This window comes from Halichoerus grypus, chromosome 5 (genome assembly GCF_964656455.1).
Source record: "Halichoerus grypus chromosome 5, mHalGry1.hap1.1, whole genome shotgun sequence".
In the NCBI taxonomy this organism is placed as follows: domain Eukaryota; kingdom Metazoa; phylum Chordata; class Mammalia; order Carnivora; family Phocidae; genus Halichoerus; species Halichoerus grypus.
The window spans coordinates 175,524,839-175,548,811 of NC_135716.1; the positions used below are offsets into that span (position 1 = coordinate 175,524,839).

General features: G+C 59.6%; 2 protein-coding genes across 11 annotated transcripts in view; one reads left to right on the plus strand and one right to left on the minus strand.

Annotated features, from left to right (window-relative positions):
- Window positions 1-348: 348 nt before the first annotated feature.
- Window positions 349-6,275, plus strand: MFAP2 (microfibril associated protein 2). 5 transcript variants are annotated; one of them, XM_036067005.2, is made up of 9 exons: window positions 349-418; window positions 2,647-2,722; window positions 3,770-3,859; window positions 4,046-4,072; window positions 4,177-4,263; window positions 4,376-4,420; window positions 5,183-5,270; window positions 5,462-5,535; window positions 5,754-6,275. In XM_036067005.2, the coding sequence occupies exons 2-9, from the start codon at window positions 2,686-2,688 to the stop codon at window positions 5,855-5,857; spliced, it is 552 nt and encodes a 183-aa protein (XP_035922898.1). In that variant the 5' UTR covers window positions 349-418; window positions 2,647-2,685; the 3' UTR covers window positions 5,858-6,275. The 5 variants fall into 5 exon arrangements, with proteins under 5 accessions (XP_035922898.1, XP_035922896.1, XP_077927879.1 ...); XM_036067003.2 differs by having other exon boundaries at window positions 3,773-3,859; XM_078071753.1 differs by lacking the exon at window positions 349-418 and adding an exon at window positions 2,146-2,302 and having other exon boundaries at window positions 5,617-5,755.
- Window positions 6,276-7,383: 1,108 nt separating this feature from the next.
- Window positions 7,384-23,973, minus strand: part of CROCC (ciliary rootlet coiled-coil, rootletin) — a 45,894-nt gene continuing 29,304 nt past the window's right edge. For 3 of the 6 annotated variants that reach the window (XM_036066988.2, XM_036066985.2, XM_036066983.2), the window contains 16 exons: window positions 23,727-23,879; window positions 23,230-23,373; window positions 22,564-22,802; window positions 22,193-22,352; window positions 20,609-20,776; window positions 19,070-19,442; window positions 13,869-14,038; window positions 13,636-13,756; window positions 13,235-13,398; window positions 11,701-11,916; window positions 10,795-11,019; window positions 10,223-10,372; window positions 9,775-9,975; window positions 9,429-9,560; window positions 8,608-8,685; window positions 7,384-7,980 (listed from right to left, as the gene is read on the minus strand). In XM_036066988.2, the coding sequence (XP_035922881.2) occupies window positions 7,894-7,980; window positions 8,608-8,685; window positions 9,429-9,560; window positions 9,775-9,975; window positions 10,223-10,372; window positions 10,795-11,019; window positions 11,701-11,916; window positions 13,235-13,398; window positions 13,636-13,756; window positions 13,869-14,038; window positions 19,070-19,442; window positions 20,609-20,776; window positions 22,193-22,352; window positions 22,564-22,802; window positions 23,230-23,373; window positions 23,727-23,879 (2,781 nt within the window). In that variant the 3' untranslated portion in view covers window positions 7,384-7,893. Of the gene's footprint in view, window positions 7,981-8,607; window positions 8,686-8,981; window positions 9,050-9,428; window positions 9,561-9,774; window positions 9,976-10,222; window positions 10,373-10,794; window positions 11,020-11,700; window positions 11,917-13,234; window positions 13,399-13,635; window positions 13,757-13,868; window positions 14,039-19,069; window positions 19,443-20,608; window positions 20,777-22,192; window positions 22,353-22,563; window positions 22,803-23,229; window positions 23,374-23,726; window positions 23,880-23,973 lie in introns of those variants that run through there. The other 3 variants (XM_036066984.2, XR_013448367.1, XM_036066986.2) reach the window with 3 other exon arrangements.

Genomic DNA, 23,973 nt, shown 5'->3' on the forward strand with positions numbered 1-23,973 from the left:
GGTCAGAAAGGCTGTCCCGGAAGCTAAGAGAAGCCAGAGGGGAGAGAGCTGCGTGGCCGTGGGCGAATCCCCTTTGCGGGACTCGGTTTCCTTCTCTGTGAAATGGGGTAACACGTCCTCCAAAACCCACCTCACACCAGACCGCAGCCCAGACGTGGCGAGGAGACGGGGCAGGCGTTCTGCCCGCCTGAGGTCTGCGCGCCGACGTGAGGGTGGCCCCGGGGGCGCTTCCCCCAGGGCCGCCCCAGAAGCGGGCTGGAGCCCCGCGGGCGGGCGGGCGGAGCTCGCGTTAGGACCCAGCGGCTCCGGGGCTGGAGGGCGGGCGCCGACCCGTCGGGGGCCCGGAGGGGGGCTCGGAGCGGGCGGAGGGGCGGCTCCGCGGGCGGACTCGGAGCGGGCGGCGGAGTGACCCGACCAGGTAGGCGCGGGCCTGGCGGCGGGGGCCGCTAAGGGGCCCTGGGGGTGGGGGGGCCTGGGTGCGGGGCTCCGCGGGCCCCCGGGCCTGGGGGCGGCTGCCGGGCTTCCTGAACCCCGGGGCCGTCTGAGCAGATGCTAAGAGGGCACTTGGGGACTTTGGAGTCGTTTGGACGGGGGGCCCGAGTTTGGAAGAGTTTGGGGGAGCCCAAGTTGGGGCGTCGGGGCGCGGGGGGTCTCTCGTTGGCCCCGGGAGGCTGGACTGCCGCGGGTGGGGTGGAGGCGTCGGCGGGAGCGGCCGGGCCACAGCCGCGGAGAGACAAAGGGACAGCCGGGACCGAGGGCGCGGGGAGCCGCCAAGCGAGCTCGCAGCTGATTGTTCCCAGCTGTGCGCCGCCACATCTGGTCTCCCCCCCACACCGCTCCGCAGCCGGCGCCCCCCCCCGCCCCGGGAGCGTGGGGTCCAGGGCTCTGAGTAGGCCCCGCTCATCCCCTCCTGCCCACGATCGCTTGGGGTGGGGTCCCCAGCTGTGGAAGGGGCCAGAAGGGGGCCGCCTCCTAGGCAGGTCCCGGCCTCCCCCACACCCCAAAATCCATAGTCTAGACAGAGGTGCTTGGAGATGTGGTCCCCCCAGGAGGATCCGTCACTCCCACACCCCTTGCCCTGGGGGCCCCTTCCCCCAATAAGCCTGGGCCTGGGTGCCAGAACTTCCTGGGGAGGAAGACTCCATGCAGGAGGCTGAGAGGCCTAGGAAGGGTTTGGGGGACAGACAACTCCCACCCCACTTCTTAAGACCCCTTAGGCCCCAACTCAGGGCCTCCTCCTGAGTGGTGACAGCTCCAACTGGCCTGGCTGCCACCAGCCCATGGGGACAAGGAGGGGATAGTGAGGCCTTGTGGGGAGTTACAAGGAAAGAGCTCCGGGTCTTTTGGTCCCTCCTACCGTGAGAAGGCCAAGGGTTTTCAGAATGGGACTGTGGGGAGCCAGATGTGCCCTGCCTCTGGGGCAGCTTGAGTCATGGGGTCTCATCTCCTCCACCCCAGTAAAGAAGGGAGGTGGTGAATGTATGAGCCAGGCGGGGGGTCCCGGAAGGCTCAGGATTGGGAGGGAAGAGGGACCGATGCCCACGTTTCCTTCCCCTCTCCCCAGACGCCCGGGGGCAGTTAGGGGTCCAGTTAGCTGTCTGGAAGAACTCCCTTAGCTGTGGTGGGAGGGGCCCTCCTGGGAGGACCCTGGGCTCTCTCCCAGCACTGTCGGCGGAAGGATGACAGTCCGGAGACTGCCTCCCACTGAGCCGGGAATGCACACGGGGACCTGTAGACCCGGCCAAGCCCACGGTGTGGCCAAAGACTGAAGTTCTGGAACTTCAAGAGCCTGATGAAGGCTAAGGACCACTGTTCCCTCCCCGCAAAATGACCCGTGTAACACTTGTCATACAGTGTTAGGAAGCTCAGAACCCCTGGGCCGGGTGACATCACGGTCCCTCCAGCACTGCCCTTCTAGGATCCAGAGAAACTCTCCTCAGACTCCACCCTAAGTGTTTCCTGCTGCTGCAGACAAATAGACCTTAGTCTCGTGAGCCTGTGATGAAGACAGCCAGGTCTTAGGAGGCCTGGAGGCCTGGCAGGAGAGGAATCTTCTGGGGGTGGGAGCCCTGCCCAGGCCTGGCTGCCCTTCGGCCCCTGGGGCCCATGCATGCATGTGGTTTCCTGCAGAGCAAGACACTCAGGGCCCGGGGGCTAATTGGGAGCAGGTTGTGGGTTTGGCAGACGCTGCGGAGTCCCGGCTGTGATGGTGGCTGAGTGGGGCCGGGGTCCTGCGGTTGGGCCTGGGGTCAGGGGTTCACGTGATCAGTGCATGAGACACCAGGAGGCGCTGAGTCAGAAGGTGGGCATGGCCGTGGGCTGGGAGAGTGGAGTCAAGGCTAGTGGGGGGCTAGAAAGGCCCCCTTAGTGAGAAAGGCAGGGTGGGTTCTGTCCCTTTGCTGGATCAACCCTGCAGCAAGGTTGGAGGCCTTGTCCCTTGGGACCTGAACACCCAGTGGGCCACAGGGGACAGCAGATGGCCCTCCAAAGTAGCTCCCCCCGCCCCGCCCGACTCCTGGCCCTCCCTATGCCTGGCTTCCGTTCCGAGCGCCTCCTTCTCTGGGCTAGATGCGGGGGAGCGGAGGTGGGCTCCGCAGTCCTGGGTGAGTGGGCCTGAGCTACAGCTCGCCCCTCCTCTTCCTCCAGCTGTCCCGACACCAGCCCAGACTGCCTCACCTCGTAGCCATGAGAGCTGCCTACCTCTTCCTGCTGTTCCTGCCTGGTAAGTGCTCCTGGGGCTGGGGGGCTCCCCCCGGCATGGGCGGAGGTTGGGAGCTGGCGGTGAGCCTTTATTGGGCCCTGTGGCCAGAACTCAGCTCCCCGGGTCGCAGGGCCTCCGGCCTCCTGGACCACAGACTGGACTGGCCAACCCCTCCCGACGTCGGAGGCACCTCCCAGGCCCTCACCCCAACCCCCCACAGAAGCAGCCAGGCTGGGGCTCTGGAGAGTGGGCACGCACCCAGGCACCGGGAGCCCATGCTTTTCCTCTGAAGTACTGACCCTCCTGGGGGCCGATGTGTAGGAGGGAGAGGTACGCAAGGCAGGGAGTCTCTAGAGAGGTCTGGGTTCTAGACCCATGTGGGACCCAACCACCCTATACAATTTTGACCGTGGAGTGATCCCTGTTGGTCAAATGAGGAGTTATCAGTGGGGATCAAAGGCCCTGCCAAGTCTAACATTTATTAATGTAACAGATATTTGTTGAGCTCCTACTATGTGCCAGGCACCGGCCTAGGCTCTGGGGATACAGTGATGAACCGGGCAGACACATCCCTGCCTTCGTTGCTGCCCGTCTAGGGAAGGGCAGCTGACATATCAAGTCCATGTGATAAATGTCAGTGTGTCGAGTGCTGTGATGGAAACAGAAAAACAGGATGGAGAGGGTGGATGGGCCAGGGAGGGCCTCTTGGCAGGACTTTTTAGTTGAGACCTGAAGGAGGAGAAGTTAACCAAGATTACAGGCCTAGGGAAAGTCAAGTGCAAAGGCCCTGGGGCAGACAGGAGTGTGCTGAGTTCCAGGAATAGCCAGGAAGCCAGCATGGGGGTGGCAGGCCAAAAAAGGTCAGTGAGGTGACAGAGGAACAAGGAGTGTAAGGACCTCTGTGCTTGAGGAAGGAGTTTGGATCCCTTGGATCTAAGAGTCTAGTTGTAGAATCTTAGGGTCTTGCCGGCCTGCCCTTGGGACCTCTACTCATCCTCCCCAGAGGTGCCTCGGGGCCCCTGCTGTCCTTCCCTGCAGGGCACCCCCTCATACTTTGCTTCCTCACAGCAGGCCTGCTGGCTCAGGGCCAATATGACCTAGACCCGCTGCCCCCGTTCCCAGACCACGTCCAGTACACCCACTACAGTGACCAGATAGGTAAGGGCCTTGCCCCGCCCAGGTCTCCCCACACCCTGCCGGGTGTGCCTGACTCAGCTGGGGACCCGGTGGGAAGGGAGGTGGGAGTCCAAGGGGGTGGTCCTGGGTTTAGCCGTGACCTCCTTGGCCCCTGGGACTGAGAGCTCACCCGACCCCCCACAATTCCGTATTCGTCTTTGTTCTCAGACAACCCGGACTACTATGATTATCAAGGTAAAGGGCCGGGCCGGGCCGGGCCGGGGCAGGGCGGGTGGGTGGGCAGCCTGGTGCAGGGGTGGAGAGAATGGAGCGGACCACCTGATCGTGCCCCATCTCAGAGGTGACTCCTCGGCCCCCCGCGGAGCAGTTCCAGTTCCAGTCCCAGCAGCAAGTCCAACAGGAAGTCATCGCGGCCCCCACCGTAGGTAGGCTTCCAGCTCCTGACGGCCCTGGGAGCGGCGGGTCTGTGCCGGGGGGGGCAGCTGCTCTGAATGGACCCCTCTCAGTGATCTCTGCCTGCCCCTCTCCCAACACCAGCTCCAGGAAATGTGGAGACAGAGCCCACGGAGCCTGGGCCTCTGGGTAAGAGCTTCCCTGACAGCTGGAGAAACAGAGGCACGGCCCCAGGAGTCGGGGTAGAGTGGGGCGCGGCGCTGGTGGGACGGGGACAGCCGGGCCTTTGGCTTTGGCTGGGTAGATGGTAGGGTCAGTGGCTTGCACACATGCCCCTGCTTTAGGCCAGCAACTCCAGGGCCCCTCGGGCTCTGGGGGACCCCCTTGCCCCCGGGCTTGTCTGCAGGCTCAGGAAGGGCCCTCGACCCCCAGACACTGGGGAGAGGAAGGGAGCGTGCAGGGGGCTTCCTGCCTGCCAGCCAGCAGGCCCAGCTGGTGCCCGGGGCGGGTGAGGCCAAGAGCGGAGCCCCTGTGCTGCCCCCACGAGCCTGCGGGAGCCGGAGCGCGAGGCCGCTGCCCCCTCGTGAGCTCAGTGTTAGGGTGCGGTCCTGTGAGCGTGCACAGCCCTGCCCGCGGGGTTGGTGTGGACTCCTGTGACCATGTGAGTGTGGGCGTGGGCGTGTTTGAGCTTATGCGTGTCCTAGTAAATGCTTCCAAGTGTGGTTGCTGCTCTGTGCGCATATGAATGCCTTGTACAAAATCGGGCAGCCCCCCGAGGCCCGGCCAGGCTGGCATCTGTGCGCGCCCGTGTGCGTGTGCGCCCCGGGCCGGAGGGCGCAGGGTGGACCTAGACCCTGATAGGAGGGCCAGGCTTGGTGGGCAACGTTGGGCCCCCCCCCAGCTCGGGGCCCCAGGCTGCAGCCTCCCCGTCTGATCCCGCGCATCCCCCAGACTGCCGCGAGGAGCAGTACCCGTGCACCCGCCTCTACTCCATCCACAAGCCTTGCAAACAGTGTCTCAATGAGGTCTGCTTCTACAGGTGAGCACAGGCAGGGCGGGGGCAGGGGGTGCAGGGGGGGCGCGGGGCGGGCGGCAGCACCCGGCCGAGGTGGGACCTGAGGGAAGCGCGAATCCTGAAGTTGAGCCCAGACGTAGGGGTCGGGCCGCGCGGGCTCCCCCAGTGGGGCTGGGCGAGGGGGTGACGCCACCGGCCCGGCTCCGTATCCCCAGCCTCCGCCGCGTGTACGTGGTCAACAAGGAGATCTGTGTCCGCACGGTCTGTGCCCACGAGGAGCTCCTTCGAGGTAGGAAGGCCTGCACCCCTAGACCCCTCCCCGCCCCCCACCCTCCCACCTGGTGGTGATTAAGCATGTGTTCTGCGCCAGGGCCACTTCCGGGGGGATCCTGAGCCCCCTCCTGGCTGCTCGGCCTCGGAACATTCCCTGCCACAGGGTGGACAAGGGGCCAGTGGTTTTCCATCACCCGGCCCCGCCCTGACCCCGGCTCCTTGCCCCCACCGCAGCTGACCTGTGTCGGGACAAGTTCTCCAAATGTGGCATCATGGCCAGCAGTGGGCTGTGCCAGTCCGTGGCGGCCTCCTGTGCCAGGAGCTGCGGGGGCTGCTAGGGTGGAGCTGGTCCCCCCCACCCCCACCCCCGCCCTGGACCCTCCTCGGATCCGGGGCCCTCAGGCCCTGCCTGACCTGGTGCTTTTCTCCCCAGCCTGACAACCCTCTTATTCTGTAAAAAGTTAGTGGACTGTGGCCCTGGGGGTTCGTCTCAGGCCCCTCTCCCAGCCTGCAGACACCCCTGCGGCACAAGGGGGGCTCCCCACTCCCCACTCTTCGCCCCCTGATGAGGGGCACCCCCAGGCCTCTGGGTGGGACCTGGGCCTCTGATGTGCCTTCTCAGTCCCTCTGAGGACAGTCCCCTGGCCCCTCAAGGTAGGCTATGCCCCTCACCCCAGCTGGTCTGCTTGGATTTCCTACAGCTCCCGGGCATAGACCACCTTTGTTTTATATAAAATTAAAATTCTTTTTACAAAAGATTCAGTCACTTTTCAGTTGGGAGCCAGAGCGGGTGGCCAGCTGCCTCCGACTGCTTGTCCTCATTGAGAGGCTGCCTGGGGCCCTGGGGAGAAGGGACTGTTCGCGTGACCTGTGGCCTTGCCTCTGCGGTCCCAGTCCTGCCTCCTCCCCCACTGGCTTCAGCGGACCCCCCCCCCCAGAAAGATGGACTGTGACAACTTTCCTCCCAGGGTCTGTGGGGGCATGGCGGGGGATACAGCTTCCTCATTGTTCAGGCTGCTTGGTGAGGGCGTGAGTTCCCTGTCATCAGAGGGGTACAAGGGGTACAAGCCAAGACGGGAGGCCGCCCACATGGAGGCATAAAGATGCACACAGAGTATAAAGCAGGAGGTCAAGGCAGGTGGACTCAGATCCACCTTTGGGGGAAGGGTTGCGGTTCAGAGGGCAGAACTAGGGCAAGGCATTAGAATGCCTCCCTCTGACCAGCTCGGGAGGACCAGGCTGCCCGTGCGTGGCCAGCACCCCCTCCCAACGGGCCTGGGAATGTCTCCGTCTTACAGACAGGATGCCCAGGGGCAGCAGGTGACCCACCAAGGGTCCACAGCTAGAGGTGGCAGAGCTGGGGCAGAACCTGACTGCACCGGACTCCAGGGAGGACAGGAATTTCTCCTCGCGAACACTGAGCACCTTGCTCGAGTACCTCCTCATAACCACCCTGAGGCGCGTCCCCATTTTACACACGAGCAAACCGAGCCTCTGAAGTTGTGCAGCTTCGCTGGGCTCACTGGGCGGAGCCAGGACAAGACCCCAGGGTCACTCCCAGGCCTGGAAGGCCTGCCACTGTCCAGAGGGGGGGGCCCTGTCCTGAGGAGGGGCCAGAGAGCTGCAGCTGGAAGGAGTCGAGCTGGGCAGTTTGGGTCACAGCCCCATCTGTTACCTGGGACGGGTGGCACAGGACCCCGGGGCCCTCCCCGCGCCGACATCCTGTGAGGCTGGGAAGTGCCACAGCCCTTCTCAAGCGCCCCCGCCCCGCCGTGCACCCCTGGCCAGGGGCCTCATCCCTCCCGGCCCAGGCCCCAGCGTCTCCCCCCACCACCTCTCAGGTGCAGAAGTGAAGAGACGCGTCTGTACAAACCGTTTTTAGAAAATGAGGTCTCCTTGCTACAAAAAACAGTTCTGAACCGTTAACACTGAAAAAGGTATAAAAATACAGGGACTCTGAACTCTGAGGAATTTCCTGACACACACTCTGAACTAAGGCAAAGAGAGCTCTGGAAAGCTGGGGGAAGGCCTGGGTCTCTGACTCCCAGGCTCCCTTCCTCTTTCCTGTGCGTCCATGCTCCAGGGCCAGCCAGAGGCAAGGGGGCCTCCGTGACCCCCGGCTTCGGCTCAGCCACTCAGGGAGGCTCTCATGGGACCTGGAGGCTCATCCCAGGGGAGGGACCAGACCGAGGTGGGACCCACGGATGATGCCAAGAAGCTGCTGCTGGAGTCCCCGGCCCTCAGCCCTCGGTGCTGCCACCTGGCTCCTCCCCACCCCCCGCCGAGTTCTGGTGGCCCGGACAGGCCAGGGCCAGGGCAGACCGCGTGGACAGATGGCTGCTGCTGCTCTCCAGGATGCCCACCAGGAAGGGGCTCATTCCCCTGAGGGGCCAGACATGGGGGAGAAGGATGCTGAGCTCCTCCGAAGCTCCTGTTGCAACTGTCCCTTCAGCGTGGACACCTGGAGAAGAAAGGGAAGGTGAGGCCAGCCCGGCTGGCCCAGGCCCCCTGCCTGATGTCAGAGAAATAGGGGTGGCTGCAGCTGGGGCCGCACAGGGGACCTGATCCTGCCTGTTTCAGGCAAAAGTGGGTCTCATGAAGCACCAGGATGCTTCCCTCCCCTCCCATTCCGTCTCACAGGGCAGCTGGCTGTCTTCTGACCACTCCTCGGCATCTCTTCAGGGGCCACCTGTCCCCACTCTCATTATTTAAGTAGGCCTGGCGCTAGCCCGACTGGGGGGACCCATGACCCAGGCCTGGCCTACCCATGCACAGGTCAGGTCAGGGATCTGGGATCCAAGCTGGCCAGTAAGGATCATCCCTGGGACTTCTGCTATTGCTCTCAGGAAGAAAAGACCCCCGTTCCTCTAGGATGGTGGGTTGCTGGGATAACCTAGGCTGGGGCTGCTCGGGCCATCTGTGCCACCCAGCGGACAGCCATGAGGACGGAGTTCCAATGACATCACTTGAGCCCATGTCCGGACCATTTCAGTCACGGGTGCTGCTGACTGCTTCTACGGGGGTCGCGGCCAGCCCTCTGCTGCTCCCCTCCCCCCCGTTTCCACATCCTGCGGAGGGGCCTGGGTACCTGCTCCTCCAGCCCGTGTACCCGCTGCTGGTGGGCCTGCTCCCGCGCCTCCAGCGTGCGCTCTGTCTGCACCTGGGCCTGCGGGCGGGGCGGCTAGTCAGGGGTCTGGCCCTGTGTGTGCGCGCGCGTGCAAGGGGATGTCGGGCACCTCCCAGGAGCCTAAAGGCCCCTCCGGGCAAAGTCAGTGCACACGGGGGTGCAGGAGAGATCCGTGTTTGCCCCCCACGTTCCTGGCCCACCTGGTCTGCAAAGCCTGGCTCAGGGTACCCAGCGAGCCCCACTGACAGGCAGGCACACACACGCGCAGACGTGGTCAAACACAGAGACAGGCCCCCCCCCCCCACAGGCACAAAAGCAAGCACGTAAATACTCACCGGGCTCACATGGATGCACGCGTATGTGCAAAAGCCCAACACTGCTACATCTACATACAGGAAGACGTCTGTACACAAAGACACACACACGTAAAACACGTTCCTAATACTGCGACTTGCCACGTCTGTGCACGAGACTCACGCTACATGCACGAGAACACGCCCAGGCACACTCACACCTCTGCGTGCCCACAGCCTACACGCACACAGGCTCACAGCTAACTGGCTTCTCTTTTCTCTCCACGCTGGGGAGGACCCCTCCCTCTGGGACCCGGCTCTGGGCTGCCCCCCTCCAAGGGTCCGGACTGGTTATGGAGGCTGAGGGGCCTGGGCCGCCTGAGCCACCAGCAACTCCCGGGACAGCTCGGCACTCAGGCCGAGGGCAGGGGCGGGAGGTGGGGGTCCGGGTCCAGGGCTCGGGGGAGAGAGGGTAGCCGGGGGCTGGACCTCCAGCAGCTGGATCTGCCTCTGGGCCTCAGCGAGCTCCAGCTCGGCCCCTGTGAGCGTGCGGTCCAGGCGGCCCCTCTCGGCATTCAGCCGCACCGTGTCCTCGTGGCTGCGAAGCTTCTCGCGCTCCACCTAGGCAGGGAGAGCAGGAGGGCAGCAGGGGGCCCCGGGAAGGAGGGAGGTCCCGCCGAGAGCGGGGGGCTCAGGGAGGGGTGTCAGGTTAGAGGCAGGAAGACCAGGGGGCCAGGGAGCACCCGAGGCCCCCAGGCCCTGGGGACACGCGGCCAAACGCAACCCCAGCTAGGACCCAGAGGGAGGGAGGGGAGGCCCTGGAGGCTCCGCCCACCTTGTCCAGCATCCTCCGGAGGGCCGCCCGGTCCTTCTCCAGCCGCAGCGCCGACCGCTCCACCTCCCGCTTCTCGGCCTCCAGCTGGGCGAGCTCGGCCTGCAGGCTGTCCAGGCGCTCCTGCAGCAGCCGCCGCTCGTCGCGCAGCTTCTGGACTGTGTGCAGGGCCGCGGCCTCCCCCTCCTGGCGCTGCCGCAGCACCTGCAGAAGCCAGCAAGGCCCTAGCGCCGCCGGCCCTGGGAGGCGCACGGCAGACACCTATCACCTGCGGCCGCCTCTCCGGGCCTCGGCTTCTCCATCTGTGTAATGGGCGTGTGGGCTGAAGGAACCAGGCTTCCCCAGGGGAGGCTGGGCCTGGGTCTGGGAGGAGGCTGGGACAAGGAAGGTCCCACTCCATCCGGAGGGCCTCAGCGTCCTGGGGACAGAAGGGGCCCATCCCGGCCCTCACCTCCTGAAGCTGCTGTAGCTGGCCCTCTGCCTCCGCCCGCTGCAGCTCCAGGTCCGCCAGCTCGCCCCGCATCGTCTGCACCTGCTCGCCCAGGGAGCCGCTCTGCTTCCGTGCCTCGGATAACGCCTGCCGAGCGGCCTCCAGCCGTTCCTGGGGGACGGGGGCTGATGGGGCCAGGATGGAGCAAAGGCTCCCTCTCCTCTGTACCTCCGGGTCAGGGTCACAGCCCGTAAAACAGCTCAAAACTCTTATCTGAGGGCAAGGCGGACAGCAGGCCTGGCCCACTGACCTACATCAGGTGGGGACCCCTCGGACCCCAACTCTATCCCATCAACCCTGCCTCTGGGTGTCTGTAAGCCTCTATGAGTAGACTTATTCTCTTATTGCTCCCCCAAATCTCTTCTTATTGGCCAATGCTTTTATTGGGCCCCCCCACCTCCAAGCCTCACTGGCTCCCTAGGGCTCCCGACTGATGGCCCCAGGGGCTGGCTCTCTCTCAGGGCCCCTCCAAGCCTGCCCTTGGCGGCTAACTCTCACCGAGCCCACCCCGAGCCAGGCCCTGGAATCCATACTTGCAGCACTTGGCGGTCATGTTCACAGGCGCCGAGGGCCTTCTGCAGGTGCAGATTCTTGTCCCGGGCGCTGGTAAGGCTGGCGCTATTCTGGGCCAGGGTTTCGGTCAGGCCCTGCACCTTGTCCCGCAAGGCCCCCTCGCTCTCTTCCACCTTGACCAGGGCCCCACTCAGCCGTTCCACTGTCAGCTGCAGGGTCCCTGCCTTCACCTCACTGTCTGTCACCTGGCAGGAGGACAGACAGGATGGTTAAGTGGCTCTGCTCTCGACATGGCCTCCAGCAGGGAGGCTGAACCCAAGCCAAGCCCCTCCCACTCTGCCTAGGCCTTCATCACTGATGCTCATTGTTCCCATGCGCTCCCGCAGGCTCAGCCTACTGCAACCAGGGCCCTGGTCCCACTGCTGGTTAACTCCCCTCACCCGGAGTGCCACCCACCTGGTTGTCTCAGACCCCACGGTCTCCTCCCCATTCTCATTCCCTTCTCCTCCCTGCTATGGAAGAGAACGAGTAACCACCACAACCACCACAAACTGGAAATGTTCTGTGTTCTTGACTTTGGTGGGTGACTGTGCAGGGCTCGCAGAGTTACTGAACAGTCTAAAGCTGAGCTTCCTGGCAGCCAAGGCAAAAAGGGACACGAGTGGAATCTACAACTCTAACTTGTCCCACCTGCTTCCTAGAAGTGCAGATTCTGTTGTCAGAGTCTTAAACTCGGGTTCTGTCTGTGTCTCTTATTAGCTATGTGATCTTGGGTGATGATGTCATGTCTGAGTCTCTGCCTGTCCATCCATGAAATGAGGATGACGCTTGCTTCACAGGGTTGCTGGAAGTATTATGGGGTCCGTGTAAAGCACCTGGTGTTGGGCGTGCAGATGAGGGGCCTGCAGGCGGTGGTGGGGACCCACCTGTCTCTGCAGGAAGTCCACCCGGTCCTGGAGGACCTGGGCCTGAGCCTCACGGTCACCCAGGCCCAGGCGGCTGCGCTGCAATTCCCCCTCGAGCGAGCGCCGCTGCAGCTCAAGCTTGATGGTGCGGCTCTCAGAGGCGTCCAGCACCTCCTTCAGGCGCCGCTTGTCGCTCTCCAGCTTCACCTCGTTGGCCTTCATCTGGCTGACCTTCTCCTGGGGATGCGGAGGGATCAGGCCCCAGCTGTCCGGCCGCCCCACACCTCCCCCCATCCCCTCAGGACCTTGAGGGGGCTGGTCCAGCCACTCCCTGTGTGACCTGGGGCCGGCCTGTGACCCTCCTGAGGCCTCAGTGTCCCCCTATGTTCGCAGGATGGGTTGACCTGAGGATCCCGAGCACATTCTGGTTTGGGCTGGTCTAACAGGCTCTGTGATCCAGGGTTCTCTCTTCCTGCTCTGTGGCCCTATTTCACATCCGTATAGTGGGGAGACTGCACTGCCCAGGGGCACCACAAGGTATTCACAGAGCCCTGGGGGAGGGGGGGTAAAAATGCAGATTCCAGGGCATCCCCTGCTCTGCTGCGTCACTCTCCAGAGGCAGGCCCGGAAGCTGCATTGTGTGCCCTGAGCTGAGCCGGGTGGGAGCCCTGGGCCCTACCTGGTTTTAGGGGATGATGTTCTTCCCTCCCTCACACGGGGTCAGACAGTAAAGGAAGCTAGAGGAGTGGGGACAGGACCGGAAGACAGACTGGGGCCCTTCCATTCCCATTCCCATCCTATTACAGCCAATACAACCCCGCCCCGGGTCTGGCCCCTCTGTTGCCGTGCTCAGAGCCCCATGTCTGCCATGTCTGGGCCTGGCAGCCCCACTCTGGCCTCTGCTCAGCTGTGTTCCTGGCCTCCCCCCCCGCTGCGGCCCCCGCGGCCGGGCCCAAGGCCAGAGCTGGAACCACAGACATAACAATCCCGCTCAGACTGACCTGGAGCCAGAGGCAGGGGGTGGGCTGTGGGGGCGAGGATGGAGGGGGAGGGAGCGAGGGGGAGAAAGGCTCAAGGCGTTGGTGGCCTGGACTGTCACCACCAGGGCCAGGGTGCCCTGCCTCAGACACACACCCCCACCCCACCCCCCCCACACACAGAAAAACCCCAGAGCACGACTCGTGTGGCTACACAGAGACAAAGGAAACGGAGGGCCCCCGAACACTGTATGTTAAGACCCTTCGAGCATCATCTCTGGGAGACAATGCCTGGTGTCCCCTGTTTACAGAGGAGGAAAATGAGAGCAGGCAGGCAAGCAGCTGGGCCAGGACTTGAACCCAGGCTTTTCTCCTTCGGGCTCAAAAGCCCAGGCCTTTTCTTCTACGGCCTAGTGACCCCGGGGACGAATAGGAGGGCGGAATCTGAATGTGCTTCCGGACGGAGTCACAGGCTGGTCACGTTAGCGGGCACTGTGACCCCGACAGACAGCAACAGAGAGGAGCACAGTCGGACCCCCAGCCGCCCCCACCCCGGCTGGCCCTCAGCTCCCGCCTACCTGGCTGGCCCGGAGCTCGCTCTCCGTGGCCTGCAGGCTCCTCTCCAGGGCGGCCACCTGGCCCAGGGCGGCCCGGCGCTCCCGCTCGCTGCGGCGCACGCTCTCCTCCTGGCGCACTAGGCGTGCTTGCACCCCGCTCAGCCGTCCGCTCACGCCACGCCGCGCTGTGGCAGCCCAGCCCCGTCAGGCCCGGCCAGGCCTGCCCTCCACCCACCACAGGGCCCTCGAGGGCCTGCCGGTCTGGACACACGGAGTGGGACTGATTGGGGGGGTCCCCCAGAGGAGACAGGACATGGTGGCCAGGGCAGGGACGCAGGAGCTGTTCAGGCCAATCCCACAGGTCCCGCCGCGGCTACTAAGAGCACAGAGAACAGGACAAGGACCCAGGGGGTGGCACTCACCTTCTTCACTGTCGGCCACCGCCTTCTGCAGCTGCCTCACCCGTGACGTTGCATTGTCCCTCTCGGCCTCCATCTCGGCCAGCTGGCGACTCAGGGTGCTCATCTGGGCCTGAAGCTCATCCTGAGGCCCCAACGTCCGGGGAAAGGGAAGACCTCTGCTCTGACAACCCGCAGCGCCCTGCAGGGCCCTGGGCCACCCGGTTCCCTCTCCAGCCGCTCACACCCAGCCTCACCCGTTGTCTCTGGGCATTCCGCAGCTCCTGCAGGAATTCCCGGAGGGCCCCTCGCACTGCCTCGGGGTCCAGGTCTGAAGATGCCGGGGAGGTGGCAGGTCCTGGGGATGGTGGCTCAGACCCAGGGCTGCGTTCCAAGGGGCTGGGGCTGCTGAGCCCTTCGCCACTTCCTAGAGGAGGAGGTATGCTTAGGGGTGCAGGAGCCCGGGCCTCTCCTGCCTGGAAGGGGCCTGCAGGCTCCTCATACACCACCTCACCCACCCTGCCACACCCAGCAGCTCGCATGAGCTTCCCGCTGCATACTGGGTCCCTCACCCTCTTGCTGAACCCTTTCCAGGCCCCACGGCCCTCAGAATAAAACCCAGCATCCTTGCCATCACACAGAGGCCCTGCTGCTCACCCTAGCACAGCCCTCTCACCTTTACAAGCTGTCCATTCCGCATTACTCTCAGGTCCCCCTTCCAGCAGCAGGGCCTTCATACATGCTGTTCCCTTCTCTCCCCACAGCTTCTCTCTGCCTGGCCCATTCCTTTAGGCCTGCTTCCCAGAGGTGTCCCTGACCCCAGGCTGGGTTGGGGTGAGCTCATCCCCCGCCATGAGGCTCTGAGATCTGCCTCCCCGCCCAGACCAGGAGCACTATGAGGGCTGCACCCCCCAAGGCCCAGTCCAAAGGTGGACACTCCACCCCCTCAACAACACTCCATCCCCTCAACATCACCCCCTCAATGTTTCCTACATGCCAGGTACTGGGCTCTCCTGACATCCTATTCCACCTTCACAATTCTCTGAGAAGGAAGGACCAATGCCCCCCTGCACAGGCTGGACAGGCTCAAAGCAGTTAAGGGATTTGTTTGGTCTCAAAGCTGGGAAGATCCTGAGCTGAGATTGGGAACCAGGTAGCCCTATTTCCAGGCAGAGAAATGAACTCTGCTTAAAGAGGTGGGAGGGGCAGTGCGCACAGAGACAGGGCGGCACCTGGAGGTCAACATCGGAACTGCAGGGCAGGCGGTCGGCACCCTCTTGCCTGGGCCAGGTGACACCCAAGCTGCCCCATAGCTCCATCAGCACCCACAGGACCCAGAGCAGGACGTCTACCCACTGTCCCCAAGGGCTCCCACCCCCACAGAGTGAAGCTAGCATCTTAGTGTCACCACGTCCTCACCTCCCACTCCTCCACACTTTGCTCCCCGCCCTCCAGCTGCTCTGTCACCTTTGCTGTTCACCGGACAGGCGAACTGCCACTCAGGACCTTCCACTTGTCCTGAGTCTCTTCTCCTACTTATCCTACCTCCAACCTACTCAGTGGGGTTCCCCATCTCCCATAAAACACCCCTACCCCTGCCCTTGCTATATCGTTAAAAAGTTTCTTTATTGCAGGGCACCTGGGTGACTCAATCTATTGAGCGTCCAACTCTTGATTTCAGCTCAGGTCATGATCTTGGGGTCCTGGGATCGAGCCCCGAGTTGCGCTCCACACTCAGTGGGGAATCTGCTTAAAGATTCTCTCCCTCTCCCTGTGCATGCTCTAAAACAAAAATAAATCTTTAAAAAAATTTGTGATATTTATATAACATACAATATGCCTTCCTAACCATCTTTTTTTAGGTTTTTAATCAACATTCATTAACGTTATACTTAATGGGGTCTGTGCGTGTGTCTTAGGTAATCCTTTCCTGCCCTAAAGTCATAAAGATATTTTCCTATATTGTCTTTTAAAAGCTAGAGTTTTGTCGTTCACATTTAATCTTTAATCTACCTGAAATTGATGTTTACGTAAAATGTGATGTAAGGATCTTTTTCTTCCCCCCCCTTATGGATTCTCAATTATCCAAATACTGTTTATTGGAAAGCCCATCACAGATCAAGCTTCCAACATAGATCAGATGTCTTTAGACATGTGGGTCTGGTCCTTGACTACTTGATCAACTGCTGTCTCAGCAGCACAGGGCCTGAAGCACCAAAGCTTTATACTTTTATCTTTGGCAAGGCAAGCCCTGCCCCCACCCATCTAGTTCTTTTTCTTCAAGTGTGTGTTGGCTTTCTTAGCCTTTGTTTTTCCACTGAAGTTATAAAACTGGCTTGTGGAGTTTGACACACACAAAGTTAGGATTTTGATTGGAATAGCCTTGAATCTATAGATGAATTTGGAAGAACTGACAACTTTATAATAGTGTACTTTCTGATACACAAACATAGTATGTTTCTCCTATTTAGGTTTCCTTTAATATCTCTCAATAAAATTTATAGTTGTCTCCATAAAGGTCTTGTACATATTTTATTAGATTATTAGTATTATTTTTTTTTCCTTGCATAGTAGAACTTATCTGTAAAGTCATCTAGATCTGGTGTTTTCTTTGGGGAAGAGAATTCTTAGTGCTAGTATACAAGACATTTTATCATTTATGTTGTTGGCAATCTACCAACAAACATTTTCTGCTTCCGCTGATATAATAAAATATAATTTTTGTAGATTGATCTTTTTTCCAGCAACCTTACTAAAGTTTCTTATTTGAAAAAAAATAAAAAAAATAAAGTTTCTTATTTGTTCTAAAAATTTATTGTAGCTTCTCCTATATTTTCTACATAGAAAAATCATGTGATCTGTAAATAGTGGCAATTTTGTTTCTCCCTTCCTGAACCTTAAGATGTTAATTCTATGTTTCTTACCATAGTGTATTGGCTAGGACCTCTGAGACTTCCAGTACTATATTAAATAGAAGGGTTAAATGTCACATTTGCTATAGGGTTTTGAAGACCTAGTTTATCAGTTAAGGAAAACTTTTTCTAGTTTTCCCAGAGTTTGGATCATAACTGGATGTTGTATTTTATCAAATGCTTTTTCTGCATCTATTTTGATGGCCTTTCTAACCATCTTTAAGTGTATAGTTTAGTGGTATTACTTATATTCACACTGTTTCCAAATCTTTTCGATCACCCCTATTTTGGGTTGAACTATGTCCCCCCAAAACTAATAGGTTGAAGTTCTAACCCCTGGTACCTCAGAATGTGAATTTATATGGGAGTAGGGTTGTTGCCGATGTAATTAGTTAAGACGAGGTCATAGTGGAGTAGGGTATGCCCCTAATCCAGTATGATTGGTGTCATAATATAAAGGGGAAATTTGGACACACACACGAGAAGGCCATGTGAAGGCTAGAGTTCTGCCACAAGCCTAGGAACTACAAGCCTAGGAATAGATCCTTCCCTAGCGACTTCAGAAGGAGCACGGCCCTGCCAAAAGCTTGATCTCAGACTTCTGGCCTCCAGAACTGTGAGACACAAATTTCTGTTGCTTGGGGCGCCTGGGTGGCTCAGTCGTTAAGCGTCTGCCTTCGGCTCAGGTCATGATCCCCAGGGTCCTGGGATTGAGGCCAGCATGGGGCTCCCTGCTCAGCGGGAAGCCTGCTTCTCCCTCTCCCACTCCCCCTGCTTGTGTTCCCTCTCTCGCTGTGTCTCTGTCAAATAAATAAATAAAATCTTTTAAAAAAAAATTTGTTGCTTAAAACACTCAGTTTACAGTACTTTGTTTTGGCAGCCCCAAGCAAACTAACATGTACAACCTCAAACAGAAACTCTGTACCCACTAACAATAACTCCCAATCTCTCCTCCCCCCAGCCCCCAGGAACCCCTAATCTACTTTGTTTCTATAAAATTTGGCTTTTCTAGGCATTTCATGTAAGTTGAATCATACTATATTCGTCCTTTTGTGACTGGCTTCTTTCACTTAGCATAATATTGTCAAGACTCATCCATGTTGTAACATGTGTCAGAATGTCATTGTCTTTTTTTTTTTGAGAGAGAGAAAGTGAGAGAGTACGAGCTGAGGGGGAGTGTGGCAGAGAGAGAGGGGAGAGAGGGACAGAGAGAATCCCAAGCAGACTCTGCGCTCAGCACGGGGCCTGACGCAGGGCTCGATCTCATGCCTGTGAGATCATGACCTGAGCCAAAGTCAAGAGTCCGACGCTTAACCGCCTGAACCACCCAGGCGCCCCAGAATGCCATTGCTTTTTGAAGCTGAATAACGTTCCTTTGTACGGATACACCACATTTTGTTTACCTATTCATCTGTCGACGGAGACACTGGTTGATTCCGCTCTTTGGCTACTGTGAATAATGCTGCTATGGCTGCTGGCACACACCTATCTGTTCCAGGCCCCTTTTCCAGGTCTTTTGGTTTTACACCTAGAGGCTGAATTATTGGGGCACATGGTAATTCTAAATTTTCTGAGGAACTGCCAAGTTATCTTCTACAGCAGGGATGCTGTTTTTACACTCTCACTAGCAACATCCCTTGATGCCTTTTTCCTTACCGATCTTCCAGCACTTACTACCACCCAATACATTGTCTATTTCATTTATATACCGCATTAAAGTCTGCAGCTCCCATCCCTAGACTATAAAGTCCGTAAGAGCAGAAACGCTAGTCAGTTTTGTCTACTGCTCCATCCAATTGTATTCAGCACATAGTAGGTGCTTAATAAATATTGAATAACTGAATGAATGTGATCCTGGGGCTAAATCCGTAGATTTGAAGAGGCAAGGACTCAGTATCCCCTAGTGAATTGCTCACGGTGCTAAGATGCCACAGGTTCTATTCTAGGCCCCAGGAATCAAGATTCTGTCGGGCTGAGACAAGGCGGATGCTCTGGAATGCGTGCTCACACCCCCTGAAGCACGGGGCTGACTTTCCCAGGGTCATCCACAGGGCCTTGGGAGCAAATGGGACTAGAAGGATTTCTGAAGGAGTTGCTGGAAGGGCTCTTAGGCTGGGTGTGTATCTGTCTGGCTGTGATGTTGAGGGTCACGAGCCTAGTATGGAGGGGTGTCAAGCTACGGGTGGGAGACTGAGGAGGATGGGGTGCTGATGGGGAGAGGGTAAGCATCAATTCTATTAGATGGAGCCTCAAAGACTCAGAGGAGTCAGGGGCCTTAAGAAGCAGCACCATCACCCCCTTGAAAATGAAGCAACCAAGGGAGCACGGATCAGCGAAGAGAAGGAGCCTCGGCGGGCTCACCAAAGGGAAGGAAAGCGATATGGGGGCGGGATTGAGGCTCGTCGTCAAGGAGAGGTGCGGTCCGGCCAGCAGCGGGCTCTCAGGCGAAGCTGACCTAGATGGGGGCGTGGCCGTGGGCGGGGACTCGGCAAGACACGCCCCGCCCCCCCCCCCCCCCCCCCACTTTCCCGCCTCACTCTGCTCACCTCCGGCTGGCGCGCTCCGGGCGGGGGAGCCGGGCGAGGGCAGCGGGGCCGGGCTTGGGGACCGCCCGAGGCCCAGGCCCCGACGCAGGGCTGAGCGCAGGCCGCCCAGCTGCGCCTCGGCCGCGCGCCGCTGCGCCTCTACGCGGGCCAGCTCGGCCTCCAGGCCTTGCGCCCGGCCCTCGGCCGCGCTCAGCCGCAGCCCCAGGTCCGCGGCCTCGGCCCGCGCCGCCTCCAGCTTCAGCTCCAGGCTGCGGCCGTGGTCCAGCTGCTGCTTCTCGGCGCCGCGCGCCTCCTCCAGGGAGCCCAGCAGGCCTCGCTCGCGGGCCCGGAACTCGCCCTCTTGCTCCTGCAGCTTCCTCTGGGCCCCCTGGAGCTGGGGCAGACGACGCCCGGAGGTGGGGGTCAGCAAGGCCGCCCCCAACCAGGCGCCCTGCCTCGCAGGCCCAACCTGGAGCCCACCCCCCCAAAAGCGGCTTGCACAACACCTGACTTTTAGTGGTCCCCACGCAGGCAGGACGTGCAGGAACATCCCAGGGAGTGTGGGAGTTAACTACTAGAATTTGTTTTTTCTTTTCCTTCTGTGTACGTGCCTTGTAATATACACAGTTTCTTAGTAATAAACTAACAGCCCACATAGATAGGACTCACCAGTGGCAGGCACTAAGTACTTTCCAAACATCTCAACCCTCATTACCACTATGAATCATCTCTGTTTTACAAATGAAAAAACTGAGGCACACAACAGTTGCATAACTTAACCAAGGCCGGACGGCTACTAAGTTGAGAGCCAGGATTCAAAGACAGGCACACTGACTCCAGAGGATGTTTTTTTAACTATTAGGCTGCACTGCCTCTCAGTGCACATAATTTATCAATAAATCACACAACAGGGCATGTAGTAAAAAATTATTTTCTGATGGAGTGCATGGTCACACACACAGCCCTCTGGTTTAGAGAATAATTCAACCTTCATGGTCATCAGTTTCACTAGAAACCACCATTTACGGAGCACCTGGAAGCCAGGACCTATGCCAGGCCCCCATCCCATGAATGCTCTGAAGCATGGAGAGGTCAAGTGACTTAGTCAAGGTCACACAGTAGATTCGCTACAGTGAAACAGCCAGAAAAGCAGAATGGAAAGAGTGCATGCTTTGGAGTCAGACAGACCTGGGTGGCTGTGTGATCTTGAGTAGATCCCTTGACCTCTCTGAGCCTAAGTATCTGGGTATCTATGTAAAATGGGGCTAAATACACCTACCTCCTGAGGCTGCTGGGAGATTCAAACCCGGTTATGTCTACAGAGCTTCCTCTCACCCCCCCCCCCGCCCCTGCTAAATGGTTCTTGCAGTTGTTATTACTATTATACCTGGGGAAGAATCTCAAAGAGTGGGGGAACAGGGGCGAGTCCTAGGGAGTCATCTCTCAGAATGACTCTAGCACTGGAGTCCCCACCTACTTCTTGCTGGTGGGAGGAAGCACAGGGCACCCCAACTGTCTCCTAAGACCCTCCCCATCCACACAGCCCGCCCACCAAGTTACCTCCTGCCGCATGGCCTCCAAGCTGGCCTCGCCCTTCAGCAGCTTCTGTCGGAGGCCCAGGGCCTCCCGCCGGCCCTCCTTTTCTGCCCGCTCGCCCAGTGTCAGGCGGCCCTGAACCTCCACCAGCTCCCGGCCCAGCCTGCCATTCTCACTGTCCAGCATCTTCATCTGTGAGAGAGAGCGGACACAGGGAGGACCTCGGACCCATTCTCAGCATCCACAGCCCCTTCTAGCCCAAGATGTTGAGGGCCTTTTCAATTCCGCCCCTATACCTTGCCCAGCCCAGGCCCAGGGGGCACTCAGGACCCACTGCTCTAGGGATACAAACACTGAACACCACCTCAAATCCACTGGGAACCTGCCCCAGATAACTTCACTGAGCTCCAGCCATGCCAGGCACCTGGGCACCAAGGACCTCCACTGACTGCCTCATTGTAACCACGCACCGTGGGGAGTGGTGGACCCCCATCAGGAGAGGAACTCTGGAGGGCAGGAAGCACAACTTCCTGGCCGCCTTTCTCTCCAGGGATGCCTGACTTTTATGGAGTATTTACCACACATCCACCCCTATTCTAAGCACTTCAATTGTATGAGCTCATTTCACCTTCACACAACTCTATAACGGGGCAGATGCTAACATTATCCTTATTTAACAGACGAGAAAACTGAAGCTCAGAGAAGAGAAGTGACTTGTCCAAAGTCACACAGCCCACAAGCAGCAGACTGGGAGTCGATCTCAGACAAGCAGAATGCAAAAGTATGTTCTAAGCCCCTATTTCCCCAGAGGAGAACACAGATCATGCCGCAGCACCCAAAGCCCCCAGCAAGAGCCTGGCGCACAAATATGACTTCCTTTCAGGGACTCCCGTGCTTTCCCGGAACTTCCACCCAACAGGAAGGGGCCTGAAGGGGTAGAGGGGGGCACTGGCGGGAGATGCAGAGAATCTGGTAGTCAGGCTCTTACAGCACCGGGTAAGGCAGAGCCAAGGAGCCCAGGGGGGCCGTCATCTAGTCCTGCAAGTCTTCTGGGAAGGCCTGAGCCAAGGATGGCTCTTGTATTTTTAAATTGTTGGAAATGGCTCGTTTTTAAATGGCTGGAAGAAAACCAAAGAAGAACAACATTTCTTACACGTGAAAAATGATATAAAACTCGAATTTCGGTGTCCATACACAAAGTCGGAATGGAACACATGCCCACGCATTTCTGTACCGTGGGGCTGCTTTCTCACTCTGTGGTTACGCCAACTGTCTGGACTGCAATGGCAGAATGCCAGAAATATCTACTGTGGGGCTCTGCAAAAAATGTTCGCCCGCTCCTGATCCACCTCACTGGGTCTTCTTGTTCAAAGACTCCTTTGAGATTTGGACAAAGCTCCAGACCCTCTCCTGGGAGAAATGTGAATGACTACGTACACAAATGTACACACACACCCCCAACGCACACACACTTTTGCACACAGTTTCAGGGGTTCTTAAGTTGGGAAGCTTTGTTAGAGGTCAAGGCCCTGGTTTTACAGATGCGGGGGCCCAGGCTCCACAAAAGGGGGTGCTCCTGGTCCAGCAGCCAGTGCCCAGGGAGGGTACCTGCCGCCGGAGCTCCTGCAGTTCCCTGCGGGCCTCCAGCCGAGAACGTTCCACCTCCTGCAGCCCAGCCCGCAGCTCCTCGGCCTCCTTGCCCACGGCCACCCGCGCCTCTGCGAGGAGTGCCAATTTCTGCTCCTTGTCCTCGTTGGCAAGCTTCAGGCTGAAGTGGGGAGGAGGCAGAGGTCAGAAGTGGCCACAGGTCCCGGGAAGAGTACAGTGTGTGGATCTACACAGCGGCTGTTGCCCTAATCCCTCGAGTGGGTCTGGCCGGCTCGTGGCCTAGAGGTGCCCTGAGTGCTACTTGCCCACGTGGCCCCTACTATGAGCTATGCGGTGAAGGACTCGGGGCTGGTCCCCTTACGTTGCCCCACCTGATCCGTTCGCTCTCGGCCTTCTTCACAGCTGCCCGCAGCTCCTCGTTGGACCGCCGCAGGGCCTCGCGCTCCTGGACACCCTCGTTCAGGCTGCGCCGAAGCTCGCTGGCCTCCTGGCGCTGGGCCTCGTGGCCATCCTGACCCTCGCGCACCTTGCGCTGAACCTCCAGCAGCTCCCGCCGCAGCCCGTCCCGGGCATCCTCCAGCAGGCGCAGCTGCGTCCGAAGCTCTTCTGCCTGGGAGGGTGGCAGGTTGTCATGGGACAGGGTACAGGCCCCACTCCAGCTGGGACTTGGCAGAAACCAGCCCACACCCACGTCCCCGGCCACAGGCACCTGCCCCCTCGCTCTGCAGCAACTCTGACCACACGTATGAGTTCTGATTTGGGGCAAAGCACACTGCAGTTAGTGGTGTCTGGGCCTGAAATAATCACCCACCGGGATCTTTCTATGGAGGGACCCCAAGAGGGCAGGGACCCCACCAGTGCCCTGAGTCCCGCATGTACACCACAAGGCCTCCGTAAATGCTATGGCCTCCTTTCTGCATTGGCTGTTCATTTGTTCTCACATGCCGGGACAAATCTTACACTCTTCTGTACCCTAGGAGGCCAGGCCCTAGCAGCATTTAGCGGGCTGCCTGGAAAGGGTGGGGGGGACAGCTCACCTCGCGCGCAGAGGATTCCCGCTGCCTGTCCAGGTTTTGGGCCTGTTCTTGCAGCCTCTTGGCCTCCTGGGCGTGGGCAGCAGCAGCCTCCTCAAGCTGGGCCTGTAGGTCCCGCAGCTCGGACGTCAGGGCATTCACGGTGCTCTGGGACAGGCGGGCTCCTCAGACTTGGTGCCACCGCACCCCTCCCCCGGCCGTTCCCAGTGGGGCCAGCTCAGCTGTCCACCTTCAGCTCCAAACACGGCCCTTCCCTTCCTGCTGCCCGGCCGGGCCCGTCTGCTGGTCCCCTGCTGCCCAGTGAATGCTGTCCCCGTAGCTGCTCTCGCTCTCAGGCTAGGATTCACCGGGCAGAGCTCCCTCTGACGGGGGCTCCCCAGGAAGGGCTGAAGCTGCCCCACAGCCCGGAGGCTTCCCCAGAGCAGAGCCATGCCCCCCACCCCTTAGACAGGGGGCCCCTCCAGACAGGGCTGTGCCTCCCAGCTCAGATGGGGGCCCACCTGCATGGCCTGCCCTACCCGGTCCTGCTCCTGCCGGCTCTGAGCCTCTCTCTTCTGCCGTTCCATCTCTAGGGAGATGGCAGCCAGGCTGTGCTGTGTGCCCATCAACTTCTCTGACAGTGCTGTCTTCTCTGACTCCTTCAGGGACAGGGCCTGGGCAGAGGCAGGGAGCAAAGGGGTGTGGGGGCTTGGTTGGTCATGGGGGCATGCTCGGGCCTTGCCCCCACCCTGCCCTGGGAAATGTGCC